The sequence below is a fragment of the Sander vitreus genome, chromosome 17, assembly GCF_031162955.1.
Source record: "Sander vitreus isolate 19-12246 chromosome 17, sanVit1, whole genome shotgun sequence".
Taxonomy (NCBI): Eukaryota; Metazoa; Chordata; class Actinopteri; order Perciformes; family Percidae; genus Sander; species Sander vitreus.
Window position 1 is genome coordinate 2,338,642 of NC_135871.1, and position 14,330 is coordinate 2,352,971.

A 14,330-nucleotide genomic window follows, 5' to 3' on the forward strand; every position below is an offset into this window, starting at 1 on the left:
CTGATGTATAGAGCTACTTCTTTGCTCTTCTTTTCAGTGATAGGTCTAACGAGCAGTCCAGCAGGCAGAAACATCAACGTACGAACTGGTGATTGAGAGCGTTTCTACGCCTGACTTTTGTTGATCAAGAAATAGTTCCAGATCATAACTCCTACTGAAACCACAAGTTGTCATTTTTACCATTTTGTTTGTGCATTCATTAAACAAATGAGATCAAATGTGTGCATCAGTGAACTTTAGATGTGTCCGTAGGTGTATTTTTGAACATTGGACAGAGCCAAGCTAACTGTTTCCACCTGCTTCCAGTCTTTATGCTAGGCTAAGCTAACCACATCCTGAATTTAGCTCTGTTACACACAGACATGAGATTGATATCAATCTTCTTATCCCATATTATGTTAAATCAATATAGTAAAAAAGACCTTCTAGACACAACACCAAAATAAAGATAGGGCTACAATCTAATTGCACCCCTCTAATTTGTAAGATTACCCCAATGAGTCCAGCGATGATCTCTATAATTCCTGTTCCTGCTGTGGTATACGGTACCTGTGTTGCTGGGATACCCACATTTTTAAAAATGTCATTGGTATAGAACCAGATCTGTGGTAGAAAAATAAGACACTAAAGATAAGTAAGGTGAAATCCATTTGATGCTTATTAAAACTTTATTGTTCTGTGTGATCACATGTCGGCTTGTTGAAAAATGTAGAAAAAAAGAGGAAAAACAATGAATAAAAGGGTTTTTTATGGGTGTAACTTAAAAAAAATAAAAAATAAAAATATTACAGAACACAGGTGTTTACACCAAAATATATCCATCTGATTAAACCAGATTAAACATAAAGCAAACGTGAAGTTCTAAAGTTGAATTAACAAAACATTGTCAGCTTTCTGCTTTCAACAAACGTTGGATAAGTGGCATCTCAGTGCTCAAAGTGGCATGCAGTGCTGTCTGCCGCACCGTGTCTTTTTTGAACTGGCTAAGAATTTCTACTGCCTTCTGTGATGACCTCATGCTGCTCTAGTGGGTGTCAACAATCTCGCCTTTCTTCTCTGTTTCTATAGAAATAGCCACTTGGTGTACACTTATATGGTAACTATTGTTTTTTCAACCTGGACCCTATTTTCCTATGTTTTTGTGTCTAAGTGACTTATGGGAACTACAATCTTTGACATTTGTCCAGTATTAAGCAAGATGGCTGCAGTCGGCAGCGGAGAAACAAGCTACAATGTAAGTTAACAGGGCAATTGTCCAGCTTGTATTTACCTTCACTAAAGTGTCTTACAACATTATGGAAAGGATTTCTAAGGAGGTCAACCTTTCTGTTAAAGAGTAAGATCCTTTTTTAAACATAAAAACATCCGCAATACTGCGTTCGCTAAACCCACCAGACTCCATGTAAATAAACAGTAATTTTAGCATCGTAAAATACACTTCATTCAAAGTCGACAGAAACAAAATAAAACATGAAAAGCCGTTTTGGGTCGTCTTTCCACTTTTCCAACCATCACACTTCTAGTTTTGGTTGAAATAAACACATAGTTTACTGATTTACATGTGAAAATATGCACGCTAAAAGTATTGCTTTTTTAAATGGAGTCTGGTGGGTTTAGCGCTAGCGACTTCATAGCTGTTTCTGGTTAAACAGAAAGGTCTCTAAGAGGTTTTAAAGGTCTACCTCCTTAGAAATCCTTTCCATAATGTTGTCAGACACTTTTGTGAAGGTAAGTACAAGCTGGACAATTGTTCTATTAACTTACATTGTAGCTTGTTTCTCCGCTGCCGACTGCAGCGATCTTACTTAGTACTGGACCAATGTCAAAGATTGTTGTTCCCATCAGTCACTTTTACACAAAAACATAGGAAAATAGGGTTGAATCCAGGTTGAGAAAAACTGTAGTTACTCTTTAAGATTGAGATCTCACTGACCTCTTTCAATGAGAGACATCACATTAGGAAGTAATGATTTCCTATTATGGGACCTTAAACCACACCAAACCTACACCTCCCTACAACCAGTCAATGCTGTTAAACAGAGGGAGCACCTTCTTCTACATATTGACAAGCCCAGTCATTCTTCTGATTGACACCAGACCCTTCTCAGTTGTAGCTGAGAGTGGGTCTGGGAAAGGTTCATTCAAAGCCCATTTCCAAAGGGGCGTCACTAACGGACTCAAATGCCTCTGGGTGCAATTGGAAAGACCTTCAACCAATCAGACCAACGATCCGGGTGACGTAACAGCGACAGTGGCATCAACGGGTTGCTGCGCCTCGGTGGCCGTCATGTTGAATGTAAACAAAAAGCTGCTCGCCGCCGCTGCGCTATCGTCATCGTGTAAAGGCCGCCTCAACGGTGTTGATTGGTGCCTCGATTTGTAAAAATTGGAAATGGGCTTGAATGGGCTCTTGGCCAGACAAAGAGCAAATCTCAAATTTGCCTGAAGTTCGTCAGGGTTTTCCCAGGCTAATAAAGCGTATCAGTTCTGATGTGGTAGTGACAAAGACACATAAGGAACGCTTTGAAAAGTCTTGCTCAATTTGACAGTTTCAACAAAGTCACAGGGATATTGAGTACTATCGCTCCTTGCCTTTTATCTTTTTTTTGTTGGCTTAAACAACGTATCAAGAGTAGTGTGTGTGGAATTGAGACACACTGCATCTTACATAGCAACAGTTACCAAAAATAGATAAAGTTATAAGTCATCTTTTGAGCAGTTTGGCTGAGAAGCAAAGGTAAAACCATAGGAATAGAATGAGAGTAGAATTAAACATTCCCATTACAATCAACAATCCAGAGCGGCGGCTATTTCCTTGTGTACTGTTGCCATTGCAAAGAACTGTGGCCGTTGTAGAAGGCCAACTCAATCTATTTAATGGTTAATAAAGTGCTGAGCTTTCTTTTGAACTAGTCATATGGCCACAGCAAACAGTTCAATGTCCGTTCTACTCTCATTCTATTTCTCCCCATAATGTGACATATGCTTCAAGAAGAAATTCTAATTTAATCTGAAAATCTAAATGAGGAGACAGACATTTAGGACTTTGCTGCACAGGTGGCACAGCACTGCCATGGAGAGACAGCAGACATTTGCTCACATTCAATTCAACTCAGTTTGAGGCCTCCGGGGGAGCAGGACAGGACAGGAGGTGTATTAACTGTTGACAGCAGACGGTGATGGTTAGAGGAAGAACTGTGCCAAGGCTTGCCAACTGTCACATCTACTTAGAACTAAAGATCACCCCAAGCCTCTGCCACATCACAGTCATCATCACAATCACCATCGATAGCGGCAGTAGCTTAGTCCGTAGGGGACTTGGCTTAGGAACCGGATGGTCGCCACTTTGAAGTCCCGGACGGGCCAGGTACGGAATGTGCCAGTTCACCTCCTGGGCACTTCCGAGGTGATCAAACCCCTGACTGCTCTGGGTGCTGTGCTGTAGTCACCCATCATTCTGACATCTCTCCGCATTTGATGCATGTGTGTGTATTTCAAGAAAAATAACCGAATGAAAACTTGAATTACCGCCTTGCGATTGGATGTCTCCGCCAACCAGTGCAGTTTACATCTCTGTCTGTCCAGACTTACATAACACCTGTGCTGAATGCTGAATGCTTTGATATTGATTTTAAGGTCACGATTCAATTTTTTATTTTTATTTTAATGGCGCAATTGAATGCACAACGTGTACCTGAAGACACCCAGGAGTCCCTTTGGAGCCCACATGCTTCACCTTTGTTGTTTGTTTCCATAACTCACTCACAGTGGAGGGCAAAAATGTTGCCACGTGGTGACTTCAAGGAAGCACGAGGATTTTCTCTTGTTTCTCCGTCATCTCCAACTCCGGCAGTGGCCATGGGGTCTAGAAAAGAGCACCTGTAGCCTGTAACTTTTAAGCTAATGTTAGCCTGTGTCTTGATGATACCAGCTGGTAAGCTATACTGTCTTTTTAAATAGTGGGGGATTTCAAATTTTAATGACGTGAAACTCGTGACGCCCCTAGCATTGAAGACTTTAAGGAATTTAATAAAAGGTATTAAGTGTATTGTTTTGCATGGATGCTGCACACACATCAACAATGCAGCGGCACAAAATCTATACAATCGCCGCAGTTCTAAGGTAGGCACCCAAGTGTAGTGTCACTAAATCAGTATCTTTATCTTTTGAGTTATGGCATTTAATAATAGCGAGCAAAGCGTTTTTGCAGAACATTATGATGTCACAGTGAAGTTGACCTTCACTTCATCATTTTATCCTATTCGTAGTGCTGTCAAACGATTAAAATATTTAATCGCGATTAATCGCATTAATGTCATAGTTAACTCGCAATTAATTGCACATTTTTATCTATTCTAAATGTCCCTCTATTTCTTTTTGTCCCATTATTTTTTCTCATTTTAATGCTCTTATCAACATGGAAAAGGCCTACATGCAGTAGCCACCCATCTATGGCTGCAGTAAGTTTGTTCTTAGTTGTGGTATCCATGTGCTTCTGTCTGAAGTCATCCATTGTCGCCTGGCTTTGACGAGGGGGCGGACAATTGGCATCAGCTGTGTGCTTGGCCATCAAGTGGTACTTCAGACTGGACGTGCTGCGATGATAGCTCAGTTCACAACGACAAAACACAGATCACTTTGGTCTTGTCAATGAAACCATTTGGCAACTTTTTAAAAGTAAACTTTCCATTCAGAATCTTATTGGCATCCATTTCGGCGTCTCGCTCTTGCCATCCACTCAAAACGTAACGTTAGCCTACTACTCTTTGGCCGGCTCGCAAGCCCAAACAAGTGTGTGCGGCGTGACTGTTTTGTTTTCACTAGCACTACCTAGTACTACCTATTAGACACTTTTTAGACACAAATGTTGTCATAATAAGCGTAGGAATTCTTATTATGGCAAAAAACGTGTTTTGTGAGTTCACAGTTCTCACTTCTCACTACTGCTGTTTTTGTTCTTTGTTTTGTAAGGAAGAGGATTAGGGCCACATAAAAAATGTATTTTGAGTTCTGAGAAAATTGCTATTGCTATAGGTATTGCTTTTTTAAATGGAATCTGGTGGGTTTAGTGCTAGCGACTTCAGAGCTGTTTCTGGTTAAACAGAAAGGTCTCTAAGAGGTTTTAAAGGTCTATCTCCTTAGAAATCCTTTCTATAATGTTGTCAGACACTTAGAATAATAATCTGAGTCTGTAAGTGGCAAAACAAGCACTTTTGTGAAGGTAAATACAAGCTGGACAATTGCCCTATTAACTTACATTGTAGCTTGTTTCACCGCTGTCAACTGCAGCGATCTCGCTTAATACTGGACCAATGTCAAGGATTGTTGTTCCCATCAGTCACTCAGTTGAAAAAAACTGTAGTTACATATCGCAATTGCAATATCAGTCAAAATAATTGCAATTAGATATTTTCCTAATATCGTGTATCGTTAATTAGCAGCTAAAAATACAGCCTGGAGAAAGGCGTGCTAATGAGTCCAGCGCCAGTGCTTACAGTGTGCACTCTGGCCCAGGCGCCCCGGTAATCATTTGAAAAATTGATGAATCTTCAGGGCATAATTCAGAGGGGGAATGTAGCTAATTGTAACGGCAGAAAAATAATGACACCGGCATTTGGCTTTGTTAATGAGACGAGACCACGCAGGGATTATAAAACAACGAGGGATCATTTAGACTTATTTTCATCTCTGTGTCTTTGTCTAATAAGATAGATCAATCAGAAATGGAAGCTGTAAAAACAGGGGGAGTGGTCGGGGTGGACAATGGAAGTAAAAAAGCAAACAGAACAGCAAGTGAAAGGAGCTGACTTAAACCATCTGATGCTGTTACATCAGGAGTTTGTGCTGCTCATCACTGTAGCCTAAAGACTCCATTTAACAGAGACCATTTAGCATCCAACAGCTGATGGGTAGCAAGCACAATAGGGGATATAGAGACAGAACATGTTTGTTGATACCGTTTTAAAGCAAACACCTGCTAAACCTTGGAATGCCCTCTGGACAATAACACTATTTTATACGATCAAGTATTTTGGGCGCCTTTTTAGGGAAATGCCACGAGGATGGAGGGCGGTCTGGCTAGTCCACACAGAATTCCAAGATGGGAGAAAAACACGCTCTGGTTTATTGGCATTTCTTTAAACCAATCACAATAGTCTCGGGCGGTGCTAAGCGCCGGACAGAGCCACGATGCCGCTGCTAAATATCCTCGGGAAGAAACTTGTTTTGGTGGAACATGTGTACGTTCAAAGGTTGTTTTAGTCGTGCAACAGAAAACTCAGATTGGACAGATAGTCTAGCTGTCTGGATTTACCCTGCAGAGATCTGAGGAGCAGTTAACTATAGTCCTCACAAATCCACCAGAGGTTAGAACGCCAACACAAAGACAGAGGAAGGGGACGGACATCGGCGAAAAGACATGCATCCGGCGGACTTTCCTGCGGCACCGGAGCAATCCCGGAAGTGGAACGTCGAAGATATAGACTACGTTTCCCCCGACTCATTTCCTGGTTTTCCTTCACCATAAACAACATGAAATCAAGGAGAGGGTTAACTTTTCCTGCTACAGATTTCCCACAGTGGTCAGAAAGCACAGGGAAAGACATCTTGTTTCTCTCACTATGACTCTCGGCACTCGCTCCACCACACACTCCCCAAGAACACACACCATAGACTGTCAAATAAATACACATTACGGCCATGCTGTTATCTTAAGGAGATCAACGCACACACCAATGCACAAGTATAAACTTTAGGCCACTTATGTAGGCTACGGCGAAAGCTCTGCGTGGAGCCTCCGCAGAACCATAGATCACGGCTTAAGTCACATAGAGTCGAGTCAGACCCAAGTCATAAAGCTGGTGACTTTAGCCTTGCCATGACAAAATCAAAAAAAAGACTTCACCAATGACTGGTGACTTCACTTGGATTTTAGCTTTTAGCTTGGAATGACTTGATATCCTCCCAATGCCCAAATATGCCCATATTTATGTGTGCTTGGACATCTAACGAGTTTAGGGAATTTCCTTTTTGAGGAAGCACCTGGTGAAAATGTGAACATTTTAGACTTACTTTAAAAAGTATTTCGTATTATCAAAAAAGACATTGTGGCAGACAGCACAGCTTCGTATACATTACTCAGTTTTCAAAGAGTCCTTACAGCATCGATGCCAGACAGCTGCATGCCGATGTTGATGACCATCACGCTGAGCACCTGCCAGCGGACTGTGTCATCCAGCAGCAGTTTCCATACTGACAGCGTCTCCACTGAGGACAGAGAGCGCTGCTCCTCCTGCATCTCTTCAATCTCAGCCTGGATGTTACACTTGGCTCTGTACCACTTCAGGGCTGAGAGACAGGGGACAGTAAAACAGCATGGTCACAGGATATCAGGGAAAGAGACAAGAGCACACACTGTACTTGGAAAGTCGGACAAGCTAACTAGCCAGAAAAGATAACAGTAGTGTGGATACAGAATTTTGCCCTGCCTAAGTGTGGTAATGTCAGTCAGTCAGAAAGTCTGTCCACCAGTCATCAACACCTTTAAAGACAATAAACAAATCAGGCGCAAAATGAACCTAGGGGTTAATAACACGTGTACCGAGTCGACCGTTCTCTGGGATATGTTTTCATGCTAATCTTGGGAAAACAGTCATGACCAGTCGCCAGAACGCCGTGCTTGAGCTATGTTACTGGTTACTGGTTGCACGGCGTTCGTCGTTCGACTGGTCATGGCTGCTTTCCCAAGATGGCGCCTGCCTGTATACGTGAACGGTACTGTCTTTCTAAACTATCTTTTTAATAAACTGTCTGTACACTTAAGTTCTCAATGCTTCAGTTTAGATGTAGGGACCCTCATTATGCTACCGTGGAAGTGTGGTGCTATTTTGAGCCTTGTTAGTGGTATAGAAATAGCAATTTCTTTTTACTTTACCCTCTGCCCCGACGACTAGCGTTACAAGCTAATTAGCGGTTTGCGCTTAAACTGGTCACATTCGATTAGCATGAAAACATCTCCCAGAGAACGGTCGACTCGGTACACGTGTTATTAACCCCTAGGTTCATTTTGCGCCGGATTTGTCCTTTAATATGCAGTGTGTCACGAGGGTTAAAGGGATACTTTAAATCTTCTCCATAGTCAGTGTATTACCTTCAATAGATGGTGGATGGCACACCCCTAGTTTGGACAAACAGGCAGGAGTAAAGCAATGTACCGCTGTAAACGGGGGCAGCAGCTAAACCTATCTAAGCTACCTAAAAAAAAGGACTACCAAAAAACATCTACATCAGTTTAAGTGTATGCTATATTTAGAATGTGTTTCCACTTTACCTTTGTCAGACAGCCCTTTCTCTTGGCAGTACATTTTCTCAACTCTAGAATGTGTTCGTATTTCTACACAAAAGCACAACTATATTATGCCGCAGATCAGCTGTTTGGGTCAGATTTTCAGCAGTTTATGAAAGAGACAACAAATACAGGAATATAAAAATGAGTGAATATGACAGCAACAGATAAATGCCGTTCACTTTGGATAGAAGAGCAAACCTTTATGAGCCAGAGTAAACAGAAGAATAACTTTTGCAGAGGGAGACTGAACAGCTGAAATATAGCGTAAACGTCAACCGATATTGATTATTTTAATAAGGCCTTATTTTAGGTGGCTAAAATACGTTTAGCTGCATTGCTTAGCTTCCTTGTCGGTACTTCTGTCTGCTTCTTCAAACTGAAGGAGTGCAGACTGCCATATACTGTAGGTAATACACTGACTATGAAGTATTTCATACAACCCCACTTAAAAATATCCAAACTATCCCTTTAATTCTTGGTCTCATCTTGTTCTGTGTACATGCCGCTTCTGATCTGTAGCTCTGATATCTCTAAATATTGCTATAGTGATGACACACAGCTGTAGCTCTCTTTAATAGTAATACCTCTGTGAAGACACAATTCACAAACTGCAATAGTGCAATAAAAAAATGCACGTCTCAAAGTGTATTACTACTAAACTGTGACAATACATGAATTATTTTTATTGAACCAATTAACAGTAATTGACTCTAGTTCAAATGGTCCTCCTTCCTCCAAAATGTTGGCAAAACTCAGTGTTCTTTTCTTACTGTAAAGTGTCCTCTTGTGAATGTGCAGCAGTGCCACAACACTGACCTGTGATGGTGGCATGGACGTTGTGCTTCTCAATCAGCAGGTACCTGGGGCTCTCTGGGAACCATGGCAACATCATCAACTGGATGAACGTGGGTACCACTATCATTGAAAGAAAGAGGGGCCAGTACTCCTCCTGTAACAGTTACAATGCAGTTATACTTACACACCTGCATTTATTGTATAGGTGAACGCTGAATACGTTCTAATGAATAAAGGCCATTTCAGGTCAGGCTCAGGCCAACTTTAATCAGTCCAAGGTACGCTTTGTTAGGATTTTAGCTTGAAAGAGTAAGCACACTAATGTTAGGAAAGCAGTGTTGGCTACCTTTCCTAGAAGCTCATGTAGGCCGAGGATTTGGGCGGCGAAGACTCCGGTGCCGATAAAGATACTCGGCACGAGACCCAGGAAGCCCCGCAGGTTCTTAGGCGCTATCTCACCCAGGTACATTGGTACTACACTGAGAGAAATGCCTGCAGTAAAAAACAAAAAAAGATCTATGTAACAATGCAGTGATTTAAAATACATTTTCTATGAAGACTTCATAGTATAATTCTGAGTTCATGAGTGAAACATGCGGGTAGGCCAAGGTGAGAAGAGGGAGATTAGCTAACGTTAGCCAACATATTTATAATAAATGTCACATTTGAATAGTAATTTCAGCATTCGAATAGTATTGATTTTTTTACTATTCGAATTATATTCAACTTTCGGTATTCGTTCCAACAGCCCTAGTTCCAACAGCCCTAGTGTATATATATATATATATATATATATATATATATATATGTGTGTGTGTGTGTGTGTGTGTGTGTGTGTGTGTGTGTGTGTGTGTGTGTACCTGAGTGAATTCCTGAGATGAAGCGGCCAATGATGACCATCTCAGGTGAACCACAAATCCTGCTGAAGCCCATTAATGAGCCAGCGATAAACACCAGCACTGTTGTGTTGACCACTGTGCCTTTCCTGAAAGTGGACACACACACACACACACACACACACACACACACAGGCAGTAGGCAGACATTATGAATATACATAAAAGCATATGACTCAGAGGTTTATGAAACAGTGAGGACAGCAGCACTATATGGTCGACAGCAGTAACCCCCTCGGCTGATATACACACAGTCATATTGATAGACATGTATGCCTGTATGTCCTGATTAGCCATAAAACAGCTCACAAGGTTGCTCATAAGCTGTGATTAACCATAAAACCGTGCTGTGTGAAGAAACTGATCAGCCTGTAAATGGGTTTATAAAGTGCCTGCTTTCATTTGCATTTAAATGCCCACCGAAGTTCTATTAAATAGTGGAGATGAATGGAGCTTTCAGATGATTTGCACTGAAGACAAAATAAATTGTCTCTGCACTTTTAGGACTAGTAAACTTCTGAAAGGCAGAGGGGACGAGATGACACTGTGCACTCTGAAGGACAGCAGGGCCTCGGTGGAGGGGTTACCAACAGCTCTGAATAGAGGACAGAGGCATGATTGATAGAACGCCCTGATGAAGTGCCATTTGTGCCAGTGTAGGTGTGTGTGTGTGTGTGTGTGTGTGTGTGTGTGTTTGGGTATTTCTGGTCTTATTTCCTAAACTTGTGTTATCCAAAGATTATTTCTCTTTTGTATATGAAACACGACATAAACTGGACAATGTTTATCCGTGTCATTTTCAGAATTTTGAAAAAGAGTGTTGTATGTTGCTTGCTGTGATTGTGTGTTAGTGGTGTTCAGGTGTTGATGTTGGTGGCAGCACCAGATGCTGCTGAGTGTCTCTCAGGCTGGCAATGCCAATTGGCCACTATCCACCCTCATGGTTGGGCATGGGCAGTCTTTTGGGGTTATTGGGTAGGGTGTCAGGACAGAGCAGAACCAACATCCAAATACAGCTCTGAGGGCTTCTGAAGACAAATATTTACTTCTTGATTTAAAACTCTGCTTGTTCTACAAAAGCAGTTTAAAGAGGCATCATTATTATCTTTATCATTATATATTGACAAATCACAACATTTGTAGAATGTAGGGATGCATCACACTAGGTACGGGCAGGTAAAGTAAAACTAGTGGGCTGGTGGGCACCCCAAATGATCCTACCATTTGGGGTGATAGAAATATGTTTTATGTATTCAGGACACTGCAATTTAAGCATGCAAGTTCAAGTTCAAGTTTTTTTTTTTTGCCATTTGCTCAAGTACAACGTACAGGCGCATTGGAATACTTGTGCGGATCACTCAGTCAGTAAATAAAACACACTCATAATTAAAAAAGACACAGCAGATACAAAAAAGTCCACATACTAATAAATAATAAGTACAATAAATACAGAAGTGCAAAGTGCAAACTTGTGCCCATGATGATTGCACAGAAAGATGAGCTAAGTGTGTGTGTGTGTGCGGGAGTGTGTGTGCATATGTGGTCTCAATGTATCAGAGTCTGAGTCTGAGGTGGGACAGGGTACTTCAAACCAGATAGAATGTCCTTAGCCAGCAGTCTGATGGCTGCTGGGTAGAAACTGTTTTGAAAGCGCTTTCTATTTGCTCTTATGCTCTCTGGTCTATGGTGTCTCAGCACCCCACCAGACCTTCTCCACCATGCAACCTTTCCACATAGTATTGTGCCTGTCTCCATTCCAAAGTAATATGATGAATGACACAGAAATTAAGGTATTTCAAAATGTATTGTGTATTCTACTTTAGTAAATAAATAACATCATCAGTTACAAATATAATCTGTTGACATGGGAAATTGTGAGTATCCTTAATCTCCAGAAATAGCTGAAATGTTGTGTAACCATTTGAAGGGCAACACCTGTGTGACTAACATGTACGTCAGAACTTAAAGGACAATTGCGACGCAAAAGCGAACCTTGGGGTTATTAACAGATGTGTACCCACTCTGTCGTTCTCTGGGGACATGTTTTCATGCTAATCGAATGAGTTTGTAGCTTGAAAGACGCTAGCGCGGACCGCTGATTAGCTTACAACGCAGTTGTAAGTATTCGAGGGCACAGGGAACGTAAAAACAAATCAGCTATTTATACCACTAAAAAGGCTCAAAACATCACCACACTTCAACGGTAGCATAATGAGGGTCCCTAAATGTTAACCCAAGCATTGAGAACTTTGTAAGTGTACAGACAGTTTATTGAACGAAGAGCTGCGGGAGCTCCTTGAAAGGGCTCACGAGAGAGAGAGAGCTACCAGTAGTCAATGCTGCAACACAGCCTCGTACTTCAGGAAACTGGTGGTGTACCTCATGCGGACATTGTGAAGCTATGGCCACCAAACAGGAGTAAGTCTGTGTTGCACGGAGTGGGGATCTGTTGCGTCGCGATGCCCAAGAGACGCAGTGTTTTGTACAGTCTGAAGATTTTCCCCTCTCTGATAAACAGGGCTGTACTTGAAACTTTTTGGCGACCCAGACCCGAAGGGACCAGATGGACAGTAAGTACACTAGACAAGTTATGCAGAGTGCGATTATTTCAGATATATTGAGCAAATTGCTTTTTGATTTTAGTTTGCATCACCAGCTGTAAGTCATGACTGGTAATCTATCTTTTTAATAAACTGTCTCTACACATACAAAGTTCTCAATGCTTCGGTTAACATGTAGGGACCCTCACTACCGTTGAAGTGTGCTGATATTTTGAGCCTTTTTTAGTGGTATAAATAGCTGTGGGGTCTCACGACTCACGCAATGCCCTTTAGGTTTAACTAAATAAGTAAGAGTGACAAGGCATACAAAAAGGGGGTGCTATGGAGTAGAGGGCTGCATTGGGATTGGGTCCCGCCGGGAGTGGGTCCCAATGCAAATCTCACGGGAGCGGGCGGTTTGAACTTTGCTGCGGGCGGGAGACGGGCGGCTAAAAAAACACTGCGGGATCAGGATGTAGCCTGGAACCCCCCACGCCAGCAGACACCATAGATAGGCTATATATACTGACAGCATATACTGTATATCTATGAGCAGACACCAGCAGCGTGTCTGAGCCTCCCAGGACGGGGGAGCTCCAAGGCTCCGTCCACCGTCCTCCCGCTCCCTCATCCTCTGCTCCTTCCTCCCCCTCTCACAGCAGCAAGCACCTGCCTTCGTTCGCTGCATCTTCTCCCTATTATCCTAAAATGACGTGTTTTCTCATGCGGGACGGGAGAAGACACAAAATCAGAGTTTTACAGGTGCAGGCGGGAGTGGACATACACATTGCGGGAGCGGGTGGGAGTGTAACACACACGTTGCGGGTGCGGGCGGTAATGGTCAGAAATTCGGCGGGATGAAGAAAACAGTCCTGCTTAGGGCTCTACTATGGAGCCTGCTAAACATGCATGAAACAAATCACTTATAGTCTTGCAATGCTCACAGGTTTTGACGTATACGCCAACTTCCGTGAGTTTTCGAGTACATCAACCTAGTGCAAACATGGGTGCAAAAGTTTTTGTGCAAAATAAAATATGACTTCCTCTCAGGAAATAGTATGCAGTAACATTTCAACCACTTTCTCTGTCCACTATGTGGCGCTAGAAAACACGGACTAATTATTAGTCATGTTGCTTTAAATCCTGTTTAGACCGCACCATGTAAATGTCATGTAAATCGGATGATCTGTGTCACATAAGGCTGACTTTCTGTTGCCAGTAGGTATCGCTTTGAATATAACTCAGTAGTGGCATGTAGATGTCCTCAGGGCCTGGACTCTTAGCAAACATGAAACTTAAACACCGACACCCAGTGTAGTATTAACCAGTGTTGCAGTTCTTGAGATCGGTCTTGGTTTCGACACCAGTCTCAAGACCACTTTTTGAAGGTCTTGTCTTGGTCTCAGATAAAGAGGACTCAGGATTTTATTTCAAGACCGGTCAAGACCACAACTGCCTTTTGATTATTTTATCAAGGCATTTCTCATGATACACTTATGTAAAAGAGGTGAATGTGGGTGGTTTTTTATGAGAATGTAGATCTTTCAGATCAATTTGAGGAGTGCCTATGGTTAGCATTTTCCACATTTTATCGTGGCATGCAGTGTGGGACTCGCATTGGTCTGGTCTGGTCTGATCTTGGTCTTGGTCTTGACTCGGTCTCGCCCTGCCTTGGTCTTGGTCTTTTCTCGGTCTCGAAACACTCTGTTCTCAGTTTAGGTGGTCTTAACTACAACACTGGTATTAACACAG

At 42.1% G+C, this 14,330-nt stretch overlaps 1 protein-coding gene across 1 annotated transcript in view; it reads right to left on the reverse strand.

Moving 5' to 3' along the window:
• The window catches only part of slc2a15a (solute carrier family 2 member 15a), a 45,196-nt gene that overhangs the window by 15,508 nt on the left and 15,358 nt on the right, over positions 1 to 14,330 (reverse strand). The window contains exons 4-8 of the mRNA XM_078273081.1: positions 10,003 to 10,127; positions 9,489 to 9,634; positions 9,164 to 9,296; positions 7,160 to 7,347; positions 493 to 603 (exon numbers count right to left, since the gene is read on the reverse strand). Of these exons, the coding sequence (XP_078129207.1) occupies positions 493 to 603; positions 7,160 to 7,347; positions 9,164 to 9,296; positions 9,489 to 9,634; positions 10,003 to 10,127 (703 nt within the window). The remainder of the gene's footprint in view (positions 1 to 492; positions 604 to 7,159; positions 7,348 to 9,163; positions 9,297 to 9,488; positions 9,635 to 10,002; positions 10,128 to 14,330) is intronic.